This window comes from Falco naumanni, chromosome Z (genome assembly GCF_017639655.2).
Source record: "Falco naumanni isolate bFalNau1 chromosome Z, bFalNau1.pat, whole genome shotgun sequence".
In the NCBI taxonomy this organism is placed as follows: Eukaryota; Metazoa; Chordata; class Aves; order Falconiformes; family Falconidae; genus Falco; species Falco naumanni.
Window position 1 is genome coordinate 73,289,136 of NC_054080.1, and position 18,617 is coordinate 73,307,752.

Below are 18,617 nucleotides of genomic sequence, written 5' to 3' on the forward strand. Positions count from 1 at the left end.
CCGGTCCCTGCCGGAAGCGGTGCGCGCGCGGCGGGAGGCCGCCATGCCGTTCTCGGCGCAGCCGCCCGCCAGCGGGGAGCCGTACGCGCTGACCGCCAGCCTGGACAACGCCCGCCACCTCTCCAGCCTCCTCAGGGCCGTCCACTTCCGGGACCACGCCACCTGCTTCGCCACGGCCAGCGGCCTCAGGGTGACGGTGGAGGACGCCAAGTGCATCCAGGCCAACGCCTTCATCCAGGTGGGGGCTGCGTACCCCGCCCGGGGCCCGGGCCCGGCTGCTGCTGCCGGGGCGGCCCCGCCGCGGCGCTGGCGAGGGCGGGGGGGCTGGGGCAGCTGTTGGGGGCCTTGGAAAGGTCCCGGCTACGTGGCAGAGGAGCGCGGGGCAAATTTACCCGTGGAGAAGGGGAAACTGCTGAACTCGCGGCGTAGCTGCGGAGCTGGTGTGCTGCGGGGGGGCCGTGGTCATTCGTGGGACGCTGAAAGGCCGAGCTCGGTAGCTGGTTTGTTCATGCCTGTGTGATGAGCCTGCACCCTTGTTTAATGCGTTGGCACCGGCTCAGGCCGCTGCTCCTTTGGACCATACCACTCTTAGATGCGTGAACAAGTTCATGAATTGTCTGCCTACCCTTAAGTATTTTTGTTATGTTTCATCCCAAAGCCAAAGAGCCAGCTCTGAAAGTGTAAATTCACAGACCCTCATCTACAGCATATCAGCTGGGCTAAGCTGAGAGCTTCCACCACAGGGCAGGAGTGTGTGCTTCATCACAGGACTGGGACAGTGCTCTGCACCTTTCCCTCTTTGATCCTGCCTGTCCTGAGCTTTGTCCTGAAAGGGCGCATGAGAGCTTACGCATAGACAGGGGATCTCAACTGTGCTGAACTGTCCATATAGGCAGCTTTAAATAGCAATCTACATTATTTCTTCTTAACTTGCATTTAATATAACATCAAAAGCACCCGTGCTTGCTTTCCTTCCACCTCTTTTGTAGCTGTGACTCTTGGCTTCACATCACTTGAATTTTTTAAGTTGCACTTTAAATTTTTTCTTCTTTTAACTATGGTCTACTTTCCAAGTAGTTTTGCTTGTTTGCTTCTTGTTATTTAACTCATATCCAGCTCATAAATGCTTTGTTCATAAGAACAAAGTTTGTGCTGGTTCCTGGTTTTGAAAACATGTATGATAGTGGGGATGTAAATGGAAGGGGTGAGCAGTGCTGTGGTAGTAATTCAAACCTGACTTTTCCTCTGTCCTTTAGAATCTGTGTCTTTGCTGTCTGTGAAACTGCAGCCTGAGCTGTGTGTGAAATAGGAGAAGCCTGAGTCTCCCTGTTCCTGCACGTCCCCTTGCTTTCTCCTACTTTGGCTGCACAGTCCTCATTCATACTGGTGCTGTATTTGTTAGGTTAGCTTCCTGGTATTCAGTGAGTTAAGCTGGTTCATGAAGTGGCCAGCATCTGCTAGTGGAAGTTAAGCAGCGGGCACATGTGGGCAGGGGCAGAGCAGCAGTGACTGGAGGTGGTTCCTTTGAGAGTGTTGAGCTGTTACGTATACAATACTTCCAGTTGGAAGGGACGCACAACGGTCACCTAGTCCAGCCACCTGACACCGCTTCAGGGCTGACCAAGGGTTAAAGCTGGTTACTAAGGGCATTGGCCAAACGCCTCTGAAGCACTGACAGGCCTGGGGCATCGCCCACCGCCCCAGGAAGCCTGTTGCAGTGTCTGACCACCCTCTCGGTGAAGAAGTGCTTCCTGACGTCCAGCCTGAGCCTCCCCTGGCGCAGCTTTGAACCATTCCCGCGTGTCCGTCACCGGATCCCGGGCAGAAGGGATCAGCACCTCCCTCCCCACGTCCCCTCCCCAGGAAGCTGCAGAGAGCAGCCAGGTCGCCCCTCAGCCCCCTTTGCTCCAAACCAGAGGAGCCCAGAGCCTCAGCCGCCCCGCGCAGGCCAGGCCTTCTTAAGTTGCAGGGCTCAGAACTGCAGACAGTATCCAAGGTGAGGTCATTCCAACACTGAATACAGAAGGATAACGAGCTCTTTTGACCAGCTGGGTATGCTGTGTTTGATGAACCCTGGGGTGCAGTTTGCCCTCTTGACTACCAGTAAAAATGTGTAACTGCTTTTTCAAAAGCAGCTCACATCACCCTGCTTTATTTCTGAAATACTCGGTGCAGTTACCACGAAGCAGCTAGTGTCTGGTGGCACACAGTGTAGCCTGGAGTAGTTTACCCCCATCAGACTAGTCAAACACATGTTTTAACACATTTCAGTGAGGTGAACTCACTATTCTATCCTGTTCTTACATATTTTTATTATTCAAAATGTTTATTCATGCTCTGAGTGAAAAAGTAAATAAGTATTATTTCTGGAGAAGGGTGGTGCTTACATTCCAGCTGCAAAAGTAGGCATCTTTGAACTTCAAGGTTTGTAGCTTGTTCTTAAACTGTAAAGACAAGTGGCTATGTTTTCATGTTTATGCCATGCTACTTTGTTTCAGCTGTGACTTGATTTTATTTTACTAGTTTTGAGGACTGTTTTTCTTTAATTGATACGGTGTTGCATGTAGAAATCACTTTGCATTGCACTGATCTCTGAAAGTGAGAGTGCTGTATTTAGGGAAATAACTGTAAAATGTAAAATAATTGTGGAACCTCCCCTCTCTTAATCTCACAGGCAGAAATTTTTCAGGAATTTGCTGTTCAGGAGGAAGCAGTGACGTTCCGGATCAATTTATCTGTTCTTCTTGACTGCTTGACCATTTTTGGTACCAGTTCTTTGCCAGGTATGACACATATTTACCTTGACAGTGTATGTGTATTGCATATAATCACATAGTGAAACCTGTACATAGCTGCAGGGAGATTTCCAGTCTTGGCAAAAGTTCTAACTTCCTCACCTTAAGTCCTTCTGGGCATGGCACCTCTTGCTATTGAGCAGGATCCGTCCTGTTTACTTAAGCTCATACAAGTGTGTGTTGTGATAACAGTTGATGGAGAGAAGAAAGGAGCTGATGGATGTGAGCCTAGCCAGTGTGTCAGGCACTGATGCAGCAGGAGAGGCTGAAAGAGGCTGAAATTTGCATGGCTAACAAAAAAAGATTGTATCAACTCAATAATAAATGTGATCTCTTTTCCACTGTTTCTGTGCCTTGTGCCACCCAGGAACATCCAGCTACCTCAGAAATATTGACAGGCATGTTTGTGAATTAGGAAATGTTCGGGTGCAGATTTACTGGGCTTGAAGAAGCCTGCAGGGGTTCCATGTAGCACCATCAGTTCACTGTTCTGTTCCCAGTGCAAAAGTTGTTGTGTGGCACCCTCTGTTCCTTCCCTTCTTCAGGCTTCACCTGCATCTGTTCTGTGAGTGTTATCTCCAGCATGCAAGTGAGGTGCTGAGGAATGATACTTACCTAAGGTCTCACAGAACTCTGAAGCTGGCCTGCGTAGCACCTCAGGTGCTATCAGAGCACTTTAGATCTTGCTTATCAAGTGTGTGAATTACAAATACCAAGTAGACTGTGTAACTGATCCTGTTTGTAGTCTTTTCAGTGACAGAGGTGCATGGGAAGGTGCCTTTACAATCATGCATACAAATATTGAACGACATGAGCCTGTTTGTTTAAACACAAAAAACAGGTCTTAGTGAATTTTATTTACCATAAATAAGTTTTTTAGGTTTTTTTGTAATTTGAAGGCTGTTCAAACATAATTTCACGAGCAAAAATAACTGCAAGTTAGCATGACTCTATGGGTGCTACAGGCCACGCTGTGTATTCGGCGTGGAGCTGAGTGATACCGTGACAGCTTTTCTGGGCAGTTCTACCGTTAACTGCTGCGTGTTGAACTCCACATTCCCCTGCTGCTTCTGTTGTGATTGACCTAAAGACCGAAATCAACTACTAAACGGTGCTCTGATTTTGGGAAATGAAACATTCAGATTTTGATTACCTAGCAATAGGGGGATGTGACTGTAATGCAGGCTAAGCTGCGTTAACTTCAGTTCGGGTTGCACAAGTAACAAGAGTAGTAAAGCAGGACTGTGTGAGCCAGAGGGAGCCTCAGGACTGTGGAGGATTTTCCAGTTCCACTAAACTACTTGTAGCATATCCAGCTTCATTGTCACAGCTAGCGTTACCCTTTTGGTACATGACATGAGTTGGACTTGAATCAGTGTCTACTTACAAATTATTTCATTTTGCTGTGTAACCGTTAACACTTCATAGGCCGTCTAGGAGACTGCACTAAGCATGCTGAATTAGTGTACTGGAGGCTGGACCAAACAGGCTAAATCAGATTGATCTGTGTCCCATGTGCCAGTAAAATGTGAATTCTCTAAAGTGATCAGATGTGCTGGCTAGCTCTGTGGAGAATGTATGTTTCATTTTTCTTTTCAGGAACATCAACAGCCCTTAGGATGTGTTACCGTGGTTATGGCAGTCCACTGATGCTGTTCTTGGAAGAAGGAGGAGTAGTGACAGTGTGCAAAATTAACACTGAAGAACCTGCTGAGTTGTTAGACTTTGATTTCTGCAGTACGAATGTTGTTAATAAAATCATCCTGCAGTCAGAGGGGCTACGAGAAGCATTTTCTGAACTGGATATGACCAGTGAAGTTCTGCAGATTACCACGTCTCCAGATAAACCCTACTTCAGGTACTGGAAACTTTGCTTTCAACTGAAATGTTCATGCTTGGCTTCTGTTGGTAAGAACTGGAAATTTTCAGGATGAAGAGGGGAAAGCTATTTTAGAATATTGCTTTATTTCAAGAAGAATTGTAATGAGTATAGAAAATTACAGTATGTGATTAATCAACATAGTAATGACTCTATTCACAACCTGGTAAGTATGACACTGATACGGTCAGTTTAACATCTTTAATTAAATAAAGCAAAAAAAAAAAAATCAGTAGTGTTTTGTGATGCAGCCATTGAGATATGCAGGGTAACTGATTCTGATGAGTTTATAGAGAGCTGTGATCAGGTATTTTGAGATGGTGCCCTTTGTCTTCCAGGTTATCCACTTTTGGAAATGCAGGAAGTGCACATCTGGACTACCCTAGAGACTCTGATTTGATGGAAGCATTCCACTGTAGCCAGACTCAGACAAACAGGTTAGGAAGTCTGTGTTCAGTGCCCTCTGTGGCAGGTCATGCATTCTTGCTGGAAAGTTTAAAAAACTGATTTTGCATTACTGTAACATTTATTTCACTGGGGGGGGGGGGGGGGGGGGGGGGGGGGGGAATACTTCCCATCTGATAAAAGTCTGTCTGTGATCAAAAGCTAAGCGATAACAATGTCTGTCCACTGCTGTTACAGGAAAAGATCAAATTAGCACGTTGCTAGGTGTTTTTCAGTTATTCTGTGGCTTTAATTGGGAGTAATGTTTCAGCTCCTCTCTGCACAATTTTTTTTTTCAAATTACTTTTTTTTTTTTTTTCCTTCTTCTTTTCTTTTCCCCCCTGCAGGTACAAGGTTTCTTTGCTTAAACCATCTACAAAGGCACTGGCTTTATCTTGTAAAGTGTCCATTCGAACAGATGCTCAAGGATTTCTTTCGTTGCAGTATATGATTAGGAATGAAGACGGACAGATCTGTTTTGTGGAATACTATTGTTGCCCTGATGAGGATATTACTGAAGCAAAACTGTAGGTGTATGTTTTGATGTCTGTGTTATATTTATGGATATATAAAATACTATATTTTTTATAAAACTGAGTGCAAGCTGTAAAGATTAATAGGCAGTATTGCGTTTTTTGTTAAACTCTGGAATTAGAAATATGAAGGCTTCCTTTTTATTTCCTTGCAAACATTCCTAAGCCTTGGCTCAGAAGACTGAAGCTGAAGAAGCAGAAAGGGGAATTGATCTTCTATAGCCAGTGATTGCAGCACAGATGTTACTGTGGTGTTCGTATAATATGTTGCTGCTTTTTACAGTGTTTTCCAAGAATTTTTGTTTGTGCTTTGTTTTTTTGTCTTTGGCTTGTTCTAAGCAATTACACAAGGGAAAATCTGAATATTCAGCTGTATGATAGCCAGTTAAATGACTTAAAAATAAAACCAAATTTGTCTTGAAAGCAGATGACATTTTCAAACTGATTTCTTAATATCAGCAGGTGGTTTCTTTCTGGCATATGGTAACATGTTTTGCTGGTGAAGCCACTAGGCTTCTCTGCATCTTGATTAATTCTTAATGTAGCTCAGTTCCTTGGAATTTCATCTGATACCAATTTACCCTTTTGTCTGCAGTACTGGTGATGAATTGGTAAATGAAGATAGGAGCCAGGATTTACTTAGTCATTACTCATAACTGTTCTGGCAGCATTATTGTTTTCTATCTAGTAATTTATTACATATCTGCGAGAACGCCACTGCCGAAATGTTTCTGTACATACACGTCCCCGTTCCTACCCTGCTACTTTCTGCTAGCACTGTTAAGAATCGGAAAAGTTTTGTATTTTGGAATTATTTGTGAAATTAGTTTACCTTCTCATCTCAGTAGCCTTTTTCAGCCACAGGAGGGACTCCTAAACTGAAGTAAAGGAATGCCTGCTGGCGTCCCATGGAGTGGTGTGTTCATATCACTGCTAACAATGGGCCTAACCTCTTACTGAAAAGGGAGTGCCGTTTCTGGGGAGTCTTCTGCAGCAGCCAACTTGGCAAAACAGTGAGGTGGGCTGTACTTAGAATCAAAAATTGCCTCTCTTCTTTCACACCTCTCTGTTGCAAACAACCTGCTCAAAACAGGAGGTACACTGAAGCTGCTGGGTGTTGGACCAGGTGTAGAAAACTTCACATCATACCGCAAGGGACTGAACTCTCCCTGCGTTGCTGCTGTGGGATGTGGCCCAAGCGCTGGCGATCTGCGGGTAGTTTGTACAGCTTTGGACTGTAGCTGAGTTGTGTTGTTTGTCAGAAGATGAGGTCCTGCTTTGCACATGTGGAAAACTGTATGTTCATATGTTATGAAGTTGATTTTTCCACAATTCAACAGAATCCAAGTCCTTTGGGTTTATTTCAAGTTTAAAATGCTTTTGTTGACCATTGTTCACCTCTTGCTTATGTAAGCAAGAATATACTTTCAGAATACACAGTGTCAGCAGTTCATTTCTGTTGTCTTCTGTGCAGCGCATCCATTTATTGTGATAAATTTTAGATTTGAAAAACAACTACAAATCTTTGAACTACAGGACTGGTAAAGATACCTAATAAAATTCTAAATTACTCTTGTTTACTGTGGTGGGTTTTTTTTCCTCAAACTTAAGTATTCAGTATAGGTGAATTTCCTTTTGGCTTACTGTCTCAATTTCCTGTAGTGAAAAAAAAAAATTACTATGGTCTCACTTGGAAATCATTAATATTATCCCTGACTACTGAGTGGTAAGAATGACTTACACAATCTCTGGTGACAATACAAAAATGAAGCAAAGCACATCACTTTCTTAGTGTGATTTATTTTAGAGGATCAAAGTTGTTTGAATTGTGTTCAAGGACATTACTGTGGCTTAACATTTGTACTTTTATATAATTTCCTACAGATGTTCTATATTGCATCTTAAAATAGTACTTTTAACAATTTCTTCAGTAATCTACCAACAGTGATCATAGAAATAATATCCTAAGAAGTTAGAAGACCACAAAATACCAGAAAGTAACTGTTGCATTTCATAATTAATAGCTATGACCGGGAGGCATGGTTTGTGCGAGACTGCACGTCTGTGCCCCAGCCGGACTAAGCCATGGCCTGGGCTCACAAAGATGGGGCAGGGCTTGTGCACCTGGCACCCAGAGGGATATGGTTCTAGGTGGACAAAAGCATGGAAGGTCTGGGCTACAGGCTGCTTGCAGTAAGATAAGGAGTGGATTTAGGATCCAGCTATGAAGTAGAAAGGGTGACGGGGAGAATGACTGGAAGGTCGCTGTGCATTTTTTTGACCTGGAAAGTTGCTTAAAATCTGCAGACCTCAACTGTTGGGTTAGACTTCATTTCCTACAACACTTTGTATGAGATCCAGAACTTGGGAGACTACCTTTAGTGTGTTTTAGCTCTTCTGCTTGACAGGTCTTCCTCTTGCAGATAGTGGGAAACCTGCAGTAGAAGAAACATTTAGTTCATATTTTTTCTTTTTGTAGTATCACAGAACGGACTTGTCATGACTCTGATTTTGCACACCTGTGTTCTTATAAAATGGTATGAATAAGTACTCAGAATTACTGGTGGTGTAAATTAAAAACAGTTCCTGGATGTGGGGACTGGAACCAGCATTGTTCACCCAGGTTCGATACAGCTGTGGTAGGTGCTGCCTGGCTGCTGTGATTTACTGCACTGGGGGCTCTGGTCAATCCAGATCCAGAGGCCACAAAATGACAAGTGACTTTTTCTACAGTTATTTTGATTTGTGCTTTTCAGAGAAAGAACTGACCTCGGGTCTGCAAGAAGGCACTTAATTCTTTATGCTACCTGCAAACCACTACCAATAGGCCTTGGGTCCCACTGGTCTGCTGGGATACAGGAAGCCAAAATAATGACTGACTCCTGGTCCTGACAATCTTTATGCAGCCAAATAGCAACGACACCAGTGCTAATATTATCTCTTGCCTCCCAACACGCTGGGAAGTTCTTGTGTCTCTCTTGCTTTCACATCATTGAGGCCTATCCACAACCGTGTGGGTCTGTAAAGGCTGTTGAGCACAAAATTCCTCAAAAGGGATTGAGTTCTATACCTCTGTTTCAAAGTTAGTCATGGAAAAGAATCAGTTGTTTAATATGTGATTACATATGGATTTATAAGGAAATGTATTCTTGATGAGACGGGTCTTTAAGTGAGGTTAGCAGAGTAGTTGGAAAAGTTTAGATAAGCCACACGCTGTTCCCTGTAGGTGTCTGTTTTGAACTTCATTTGGTAGTAGCTTGTACACCCCTAAGAATCCAGCAGGTGGGTCTTGCCAAAATCCGTAGAAATTGTATAAATAATTACAGTAACGCTAATCAGTGCTTTTGTTGATAGAACACTAACATTAAACTGAACAAGTATGGAATTATTTTAGAAGTGGAGCTATTACAGAATAAAGGCTTGATGCCTTCCTGTTGAAAATCACTTTTTATATGACTGTCTTTGAGTGGGGGCAGGGGTGCTTAGGCATAAATGGACACTAAGGGCCACAGCAGGCGGCTAAAGGCTTCTTCTGCCCAGCATCTCTCCTTAGCTGGGCTCCAACGAGTAACAGGGTAGCGTGTTAGCCCTGCTAAATCCAGTTGTAGGGGCTCCGCCAGGGAGTGGGTGTTGCACAGAAATGTGATGGGGTGTGCACACAGCTCTGGTCTCTTCACAGAGTCAACAGGACAGTGAGAGGCAGGCTTTGGTGGCCACCGCGAGTGTGAAGGCCGTTCTGGGCAAGTGCCCTGGGCCTCCATGGAGAAATACACCCAACGGCAGTCTGGAAAGATTTGAACTGCACGACGGAGAAATCCAGGAAAGGCTCCCCTTTTGTTAAACCATTGAAAATCCGCCCCACGAAGGGCAGAGAGATGCTGGGAATTTCACTCCCTCCAGAGCAATGGCACGCAGCAAGCATTTGATTTCGGGTCAGCACTTTGGAAATCCCCTGAGGCCAATCATTTGTTTCGCAAACCAAAACCCCAGTGAGCCACTGGTCAAAAAGTAGATGTTAAACTTGCTTTGTTGGTGGCTGGCTCTTGCAGACGAGCCTGGAGGGGGTGTTGGGTTTTCCAGTCTGCTGGTATGAGGCTGATGGAAGGGATGATGAAAGCTCTCCATAGAGAATTCAGCAGCCTCCTACCCTTCCAGCTCAGATAGCACCATGGGGTTGACCAAGAAATGAGCAAGCCAGCAGAAAGCTGGGTTCAATGTGTTTCCTGTACTTACCTAATTATACGACAAGTCTATCTGTACATATGTGTGGATTTTACCCCATGAATGCCAACGGAGTGCAGCAAGGAGGGATCTGCAGCACCGAGAGGCATGAAGCCACTCCACCCAGTCAGGCAGTACCTGCAGGGGGGTTTGCAGCAACACCGACCTGCGGTGCCTCTGCTTGAGAACTGGACAGTTGTCCAAGGAGACAACTCAAATTTCACGCACAGCTCAGCGCAGTCCAGAAACCAGAGGAACAACCATTTCCGTGCAAAGCTGCTCCCACGAACCCCACTGCATGGGATGCTCCTAGGCATGGAGGGGTCGGGGCACTGCGCAGCCGGGGCGTGCACTGCGGAAACCTCACCCTACAAGGTACAGGGCGCCCTGCAGAGAGGAGTGGGCTGACCCAGGGCCACGCTGGGCAGTCACCTGCAAAAGCTGCTGGTGAGCCTGGGCTAGCACCACGGTAGGGCATATCCCAAGCGGTGCAGTGATAGGCACAGTCTCACTCTAGCATCTGAGAATGTTCCCAGCCGCTTTTATAGGTGTAGCCTGATGCTACGAGGTGTACTTTTATAGGTGTAGCCTGATCACCAAGAACACCTTTCTTGCTCCAGTTTTACAATATGCTGTCCACCTTGACACAGAGCTCGGTCTCAAACGCTGCCATCAGCTGCCTGGAGACATTCACTCTCCTAATTAGAGGCCTGGAACTGGTCCCAGAGGAGCTGGAGCAAACCTAGGCTGCTGGCTGCTTGAAGCGCAGGGGAGCATGTCCCCTGCAAGGAACCATTCTTCGGAGGTGACCGGGGTCGCAGAAAGGCTCCCCGGGGAGCACAGAGCTGCTCAAGGGCAGCAGGTGTAGCTGCACTCCCTCCTTTTGCATGCTACAACCCAGACTGGGCAGTCATGCATGGCTTTAATTATGCAGATACTTGCAAGGGAACATGCTAGAGACCCATCATCCAAAGCATCTGCGGGGGAAGTTCTGCCAGCCTGCCCCTTGCCAGTTTTTGGATGGTGACGTGATTTCTTCACATGGCAGCAAGAGCAGGAATTTTAGAAACGCTGCGGATGCCACACAGCCACCCTGAGGTGCCGCAGAGCTTTGGGGCAGCCCTGCTCCCACTCCCTCTGCATGTGTGCTGTGAGGGAGAAGGCAGAAGGGGCACTACCGGGGAGCGTGCTGCCCTCCCCTCGGGCACAGGGTCGCTGCTGTCCCCCCACTGTGACCCTCCAGCAAGGCACCCAGCTCTGCAGCATCTGCACAGGCATGTCTGCACCTGGCCCTGCGACACCTGGTCAGCTGTGCTCACACCCAGCTGTGGCCCCACTGCTATAAATGCAGCACTCCTCTGAACAGCAGGAGCCCACAGGAGCTATTTCTAGGAGTGGGGCTGTGCAGACCTTTGTGCTGTGCGTCTTTGCCCCCTGCACTGTTTTCCAGCTGCAGAGGCTCGGAGGGGAAGGAACACCAGGTTTAGCTCTCAGGGACGTTTCTTTTTGGGACCGGAAAATGCGGCTTAATCCAGCTCCCCCCTTGCTCCCCAGCCTCTTCTTTGGGGGATGCCTCCTGGTGGGCAGCAAAATGCTTACAGAGAAGCAAACACATCCAAACATTTTTGGCCGGGGTTTCCAAATGTGCATCAGGGTTGCTGTGTGCATATGGGACTGTTGCTGCTTTAGGACAGGGGATGCCAGAAGAGTTGCAGTGGGTCCAAGCCCAGCCACCACCAAGGAGCATTTTGGCTAATCCTGAAGGGAAAAGCAACCACACTGAAGCAGCAAACACACTTGCCGCCCGAGAAGTGCCCTGCGCAGGGCACCAGCTGCAGCATCGCTCCCTGGCGGGGTTACCAGCACTGAGCGTGCGGGACCAAGCTGGGCAGCTGCCGCCAGGACATGGGGCAATGGGCTCCAGCCCTGAGCTCCTTGCGAGGGATGATGTCACCAGATGTGCCTGTTTCCAATCTCCAGCTGCTGGTAGGAGGCCCCATTACCAACCGTCTGAGCATTTCAGGCTGTTGGAAAATGTATGAGGAGGGCCAATGCTGCAAATCTGGAAAGATCAGCACACAAGCAGGCTTTTAAAGTAATAGACTGAAAAACTGGTTATGTGTCAATACCTGTGTTAAACTCATCAAGTGAGAGTCTGTCAGGGCAGCCAAAGGTTCATAAACCATGACAGATGCATTGCCATAAAATGCCTCAGGAACTACAAGTTGTGTTACAAAACAGACCCTCCTGAAGCCACCGGTGGGACCAAGGAGTAGCGTCTGCAGGACTGCAAGCACAAACCTCTACTGCTTGTGCAGAGAGGCAAAGCCAACCACCAGAGGAGCCTTATGTTGGTGACACACCACCTCAGGATCCCGTCACCAGGTCCAACAAGACAGAGGCTGTCATTTCTCCTAGAAAATGTTCTGTCACACGCTATCATAGCCTGGGGAACCCAACACTTTTAAGGTGTCAAGCAAAGCACGCAGCTTTCTCACCAGCAGCAGGGTCTGCTGGTAGGACTATTTCATAGCTGCATTATCTCAGGCTTCCTCAAATAAGTAGAAACCTATTAAATCACAGATTTTAATTCACTTCAGCTGCAGTTCACCACTGTATATAATTCCAAGACAGAGGGTTTAAGGAAATGACTGCTAACATGAGGATAATTAATTTATACTGCCCTGACAAGAATATAGACATAAAACTAAGATAAAGTATGGTTCTAGTTGGTTCATAGTGTCTGCGTTACTTATTTTCAAAAAGATCAGTGAAAGATCCACATAGAGGAGGAAGAGGAGGAGGAGGAGGAAGAAGAAAAGGAGGAGGAGGCAGGGATGAAGAAAAGCATTTGGAAACTTCACTTCTATGAAACATTTTGCTGAGAGCTGGCTTGTGCCCACAAGCACTCCCAGTGACCCGTCTTTGCAGAACCAGGCAGTGTTGCTATAGATGAAGGCTTCGGTACTTGGGCAAACTCTTGAGCTGTGACCTGACATAAAATTTGGGAGCACTTTTAGTACTCCCTGTGGCAGGCTGAAACCGCAGTGAATAGAGGATTTAAATCACTGACCTGTGCTGTAAGGCTTGCACCTGTTCCTATTTGTTTGGGAAAAAAAAACCAGTAATTGCTGGATTATGCTTGTGCCTGCAGAGTATGTGCTGGGTGATATCACGTCTGCTTATGCCGCTGCTCTGAAAGCTCAACACCTCACTCCTTCGGGAGCTTTTCCATTATTTTGTTCAACATGCCGTGGCCCACTGTGCAGCTGCTTTGCAGCTAGATCCCGAGACCTCCCACAGCAGCAGGCTGAGGCCCCGGACCCACAGACTGCTGAAGCCACAAGAGGCTGCCCCTGCTCCAGGACCTGCCCTGTACTGGGAGGCCTGACCACACCGCTCCAGCCAGTGATTCTTCCCTCCAGCACACGGGTCTCTGCTGTGCTTAAAGGCAGATTGCTTCAGCCTTTCATGTCTGCATTTTGCTCCGATGGGGGCTGGCATCAGCACGGAGAAAGCCTCAGGTCACTTTGGCTGGCCCAACCCAAGCCAGAGCCTCCCTGGGGGCAGGTCAGACAGGGAAAGGCTCACATGGACATCCCTGCCCCACCGCTGTCAGGCAGCTCTCCTCCTGTGGCCCACATGGACCTCCAGCCTCTTTGCTCATCCTCCTCCCTCCTGCGCACTCTAGGCTGGTACCCCACCCCCACTACCAAAGCCCCCCGAGACCAGCTGTTACAGTCTAAACACAGCCTATGTCAAGCAACAGCGATTTATTTTAGCTCTGGAACACTCAGAGCAGTGAAATCTACACACCACCTACTTCCTTCCTCCAGCCAGCTATTGCTCAGGAAAACTCACATAAGATGAAGCGGGCTTTGAAACGACATCGCAGCTCCACGCAGCAATGTACCATCTGCCAGGTGATCTCCTGCCAGCTTTTCCACTGGTCCTCTCTTGGTCGCTTCTCCCAGGGCACCGTGTTATGGTTCACTCAGCACACAGTGCCGTGGCCTTCCCTCGGCTTTTGCTGTCTTGTGCTGACACATAGCACATCGCCACTTAGCTGACCTGAGAAGCGGTAGAAGGGAAACCAGCAGGTCTTTCTGCCATCACTGAGCCTGCTGCTCAGCCAGCATGAGGAAACAGTAGCTTCTTACCTCATACCTCTACCTATGGAGGTACCTGAATAAACCACCTGGCAACTGGTTTACTCTGTCTCCTGTTCCTCTAAAAAGCCAACCTCAGGCAAATGACACTTATTAGTCATGCTCTCAGTTCTCCAGAAGTAGGACTGTGCAGAAAAAAACCCAAAACCCCCATCAAAGCAGATGTGATCTTCTCTGCCAGGCGATTTCACCATGAACAGATTCTGCATACCACTTCGTCAGCAGCCTTCTTCAAAGGAAACCCAGTACTGAGTAGCTCACAGAAATTTTCTGCAAGAGACCGAAGAGTTACTTGACCCCCAGGATGTAACCCAAAGAGGAGCAATTTCTGCCGTTTGTGTGTTCCACCCCCAGACAGGAAGATATTATTAGCAAATAAGTTACTGAAAAGCTAGTTTCTCAAATAAAACTCAGAAGATGGAGAGATGATAAAAGGCAACAGGGCTGACTGTGTAACTATTGCTAAGTTTAAAGAGAATTATACATATCCATATGCATATACACATATATATACTTTCACTGTATTTCTGTGTGTGAAGTGCTAAGTGACAGAAAACTGCAGTTTTGAAAACCTGTGGGAGCTCACCAATCTGTGCTACTGCTCTGATGTAGTGTTAAACTTAGTTGGAATGCATCGAGTGATGGATGGGAAACGTGTATCACCTCTAGCAGGATTTCCACATGAGAAATGTCTCTGAACTTACCAATCGGATAGAAGGCATAACCTGCAGTAGTGCTTGCAAGAGGTTTGGAATGGATTCTGTTCTACCTGACAGATGAATAAAATCAATAATCAAGTTGCAATTCCAGGGACGAAAACCCAGTACATCTGACAGCTACCTAAATATGAGATATAAAACATATTTGCACTGCATCAAAAGCGCAGTGAGATTTCCCTCAATACAAAACCTAAATGAAGGCACAAAAAGACCAAAGATGAAAAAAGTGGAAATAGTTTATTTGCTGCATAAGGAAATTTCTTGTAAATTACATATAAAGAAACTTGCTATGCTGTAGTATATAATTTTCAATATTCCACAAAGATAATTGTAATAAATATACAAAAGAAAACAAAGTAGACTACTAAATCCATCAGGCAACCTACTGAACGGTTCATCAAGTTTTATACTTTGCAGCACCAGCATGCTTAAAATTTTGTTGTTCATTTTGAAGTGCTGCAGCGAAATTCTTTTCACATTTCTTTGGAACATTTTCAAAACCATCTTCCTATAAAATACTGTTCAAAACTAGCAGGCATTAGTTAAACCACCCAAAAAAGTAACACCAAGGTCTAACTGAGGCAAAGGTGTGGTTTTTCTTTTTGCTTTTAAAATCCATTTATTTTTGCCAGGGTTAGGAATTATCTGATATATGTGCACTATGAGTCCAGTCAGCCTGAGACATCGCCGACTCTTGTCATATTATGACTCTATAAACTTCATAGATTATATAGCTCTGGAAGATTTCTCTATTAGAGACATATCCACTAACAGGAATACAAAAAATACGATAGTGAAGCTGCAAGGTAGTTAGAATGGTTATCCCCTCAAGTGCAGTGTGTGCTTAGAATAATTTTTCCATAATTTCATACTATACCACATCAGGCATTTTTATTTGACTTTAAAATTTAAAAGTGCTGACAAAGCCTTTACTGATGCCCCTAGCCTCTACAAACAACATGTAGAAATTTTTGACACCTTTTGCTGTTCTTTCCCTATCATTTCTACATTTTTTGGAAGAGCAGGCTGAACTGCATTTTGCACTTCACTGCTCTGGATCACACTAACAGACAGGTCTATTATTCCGTACAAATCTTTTACAAACTGAACACCTTTCACTATGCTTCACTGTTACTGAATATTTGGGGGCATAAACAGAAACTCTAAAACACGATTACCTAAAAATATTTGTTAATAAGCTTAATGCAAACATTATGTAGAAAAAATGATTTAGTTACAAAAAAATCATTAGAGGGCCAATAAAAATATACTGAAGAGAAGATCTTTACAAAAGTGAGGTTAGGAAATACGAGGCATTGACATTCACTGTAAACATCCTGTGTTCACTAGAATCCCTTGTCTAAAGTGTATGTTCTGGTTTTGTTCCTGAGCTTCATGGCCAACACTTGCATAGATAGCTAAACCTATCATAAAGGGTTGTTTTATACAGACGTTTCTGTACTGCTTCGAACAGAACTTCAATGAACTAATGATTTTACCTTTTGAAATAGTTTCATTCCACTACCAGGCAGTTCAAGGAAACTATGAAGCATGGTATGATTTTTGTGTACTCAGTGCATTGGATGGGTTGGGACAGCTACCTTACGGTGTGTTAATCTTAAATAACATTAAGTAGCTGTCTGACGTTCTGGCTTCACACAAATACCTACTTCTGCTCACTGCTGGAAGGCTCACTTCTGCTCTGCCAAAGACTGCATATGGCAAAATGTCAGGAATCTGAGTGCTACAACATCAACTAAGTTAAATCCCCAATAACAAGATACAGCTTATAAACAGTACAAAAGACTTTCCTATGGAGAGTTTCACCTTTACCCAGGCAACATGAGTGCTTTACTCCAGATTAACCTCCCTCTACCGGAGGAAGCTAGAAAATACTTTCAGGGTAAACATGACAGGGAGTGGCCTAAGGAGAAAGCCTGAAGAACATACTTGCGCTTTGGATATGAAAAGCAGGCACGTGTTTAGTTACTGCACACGCAAACACACAAGGAAGGTGGTAGAGACAGACAAACAAATCCACCTCACAAACAGCACACAACACAAAAGCAGCAAATTGCCAATTTTAAATCTTATGTTAAGGCAAATCTAGATAAACACCCATAATAGGATTAATAAAAATGGGAAGTTTTCCTTGGCTTTTTTGTTTACTTTTTCTGCGATTGGCTTTTACACATCGACAGAATTTGTTTAAGCACCTTCTGGACATCTTCATCCATTTGACCCTAGACAAGGGGAGAAAGAAGAAAAGATGACTGAATTCAAGCATCTCTCTACTCTTTAAGAAGATTTACAAACTATTTTTGAGGTACAGTAATTAGATCAATTTCCTAAAAGGAAACAGTGTTAAATTTGTGCTTAAACAGTCATACCTTTTGGGCAGAATGTCTTAGATAAAACATGCAAAGTTCTTACTAGATCTGCAGGAGAATCATCTCTCATTAAAACACCAACAGTGTCTAACAGACAATACACAATGATACCTGCACAGCATAGAGAAGATGCATCCTGTAAACTGAGACAATTTCCTGATGTTGTTTCTTTGTTTCCTAGAAAACAGGCAGAAAGTCACAGAGCATTCAGAACTGTTGAACTCAGAACACCCCAACTAGATTTAGAGAGGTCTGGTGAATTACAAATCATATCTTATGCACGCATGGAAAACCAGCTCAGACAGTACTGTGGCACTAGCCAACCAAAACATAATTTTCTTGGAAGTGTGGTCCACAGAAACTGTAATTCTACCTATCTCAGTAAAAAAGCTGATGAGATGACATCAGTCGTAAGAAGCACTGAGCTGCAGAGATGTGGAATGAGCACATAACTCTACTTCTGATCTTATAAGCAACCAGAACTGAGAAAAGCCAACAATAATCTGACAAATTAGCCCCTAACTGCAGCTGAGCTCTCCCCTGAAGTCAGCGACCTGTCAGCTAATGCCTTCCCAGGGAAGAGGGAGGTGCTTACAAAGGCCTTAATCCATGAAACCCTCAGTTACTTAGTAGACATTCTAACAAGGAAAGCCAGCCTCCTTTTTCATCGTCACAGACTGCCACATCCCAGAAGCTATCTTTCTAAATAAACATGAAGCTGTTAGGAAAGGTAGCCTACCAGAAGGAAAGATTGCTTCTGTCCCGTTTTAAATCCTACCCGCTTTCTTAATGTATTGCATATCTTCACATCTTACACTACTTTGCTGGTCCTTAAGCAGTGGGAGATGAAGGAATCTTTCAGACTTGGTGGAGAGCGGTAAGAAACAGTCTGGACTTTTAACTGGCAGTATTTAACTGCCTACTTATTTCCCCCCACTCTGTAGGAAAGCAGACACCAGGTAAGCCGTTTAGCATGTCAAGCTGCAGATTCTCCTTTCAGAGGCACTCCAGAGTTCTCAAGAAATGGCTCTGGTAGGCAGCACCTTCTTTTCAGCCTCAGCAGTGAATTAAAGCGCTCCTTTGGACAGGCAAGCTCTCGGAAATAGAAGTTACGACTCCACCTAGCTTACAAGACTGGGCCTTTCATGCACAAACAAATGCAATTAAAAAATTTTCTTTAAGCAGGTCAGAATTTCAGGGAATAAACTGTGCTCCTTATAAACAGATGGATTTGCTTTATTTGAAACTTCATGCCTTGAAGTGACTACTTTCTTCCAGAAAGTCAAACTTATTTTAGCTTAAAAACCAAAACCACTTTGGCTGATGAATGTTCTTGAGAAAACATACAAATCTACAGCACACTGGCCATACTTTACAAAAATTAGGATCTCAGCAGGTGGTCTGGTCACTACATTACATAGCAAGTACAGGAACTTTGCTCAACTATTGATCTGAGGAAATATATTG

The 18,617-nt window shown here is 45.1% G+C and overlaps 2 protein-coding genes and 1 long non-coding RNA gene across 9 annotated transcripts in view; 1 reads left to right on the plus strand and 2 right to left on the minus strand.

Annotated features, from left to right (window-relative positions):
- The first annotated feature begins 13 nt into the window (after nucleotides 1-13).
- On the plus strand, nucleotides 14-7,222 carry RAD1 (RAD1 checkpoint DNA exonuclease). Its single transcript, XM_040579806.1, has 6 exons — nucleotides 14-238; nucleotides 2,675-2,783; nucleotides 4,395-4,653; nucleotides 5,013-5,111; nucleotides 5,466-5,645; nucleotides 6,510-7,222. Exons 1-6 carry the CDS (start codon nucleotides 44-46, stop codon nucleotides 6,526-6,528), a joined length of 861 nt encoding a protein of 286 aa, XP_040435740.1. The 5' UTR covers nucleotides 14-43; the 3' UTR covers nucleotides 6,529-7,222.
- Nucleotides 5,949-9,863, minus strand: LOC121081111. Its single transcript, XR_005825589.1, has 2 exons — nucleotides 8,028-9,863; nucleotides 5,949-7,307 (listed from the first exon to the last, which is right to left on the minus strand). It is a non-coding gene; the product is annotated as an uncharacterized LOC121081111 (long non-coding RNA).
- Nucleotides 9,864-14,978: 5,115 nt separating this feature from the next.
- Nucleotides 14,979-18,617, minus strand: part of RAI14 (retinoic acid induced 14) — an 87,307-nt gene continuing 83,668 nt past the window's right edge. For all 7 annotated transcript variants that reach the window (XM_040579905.1, XM_040579906.1, XM_040579907.1 and 4 more), the window contains 2 exons: nucleotides 17,262-17,327; nucleotides 14,979-17,003 (listed from right to left, as the gene is read on the minus strand). In XM_040579905.1, coding sequence (XP_040435839.1) covers nucleotides 16,926-17,003; nucleotides 17,262-17,327 — 144 coding nt within the window. In that variant the 3' untranslated portion in view covers nucleotides 14,979-16,925. The remainder of the gene's footprint in view (nucleotides 17,004-17,261; nucleotides 17,328-18,617) is intronic.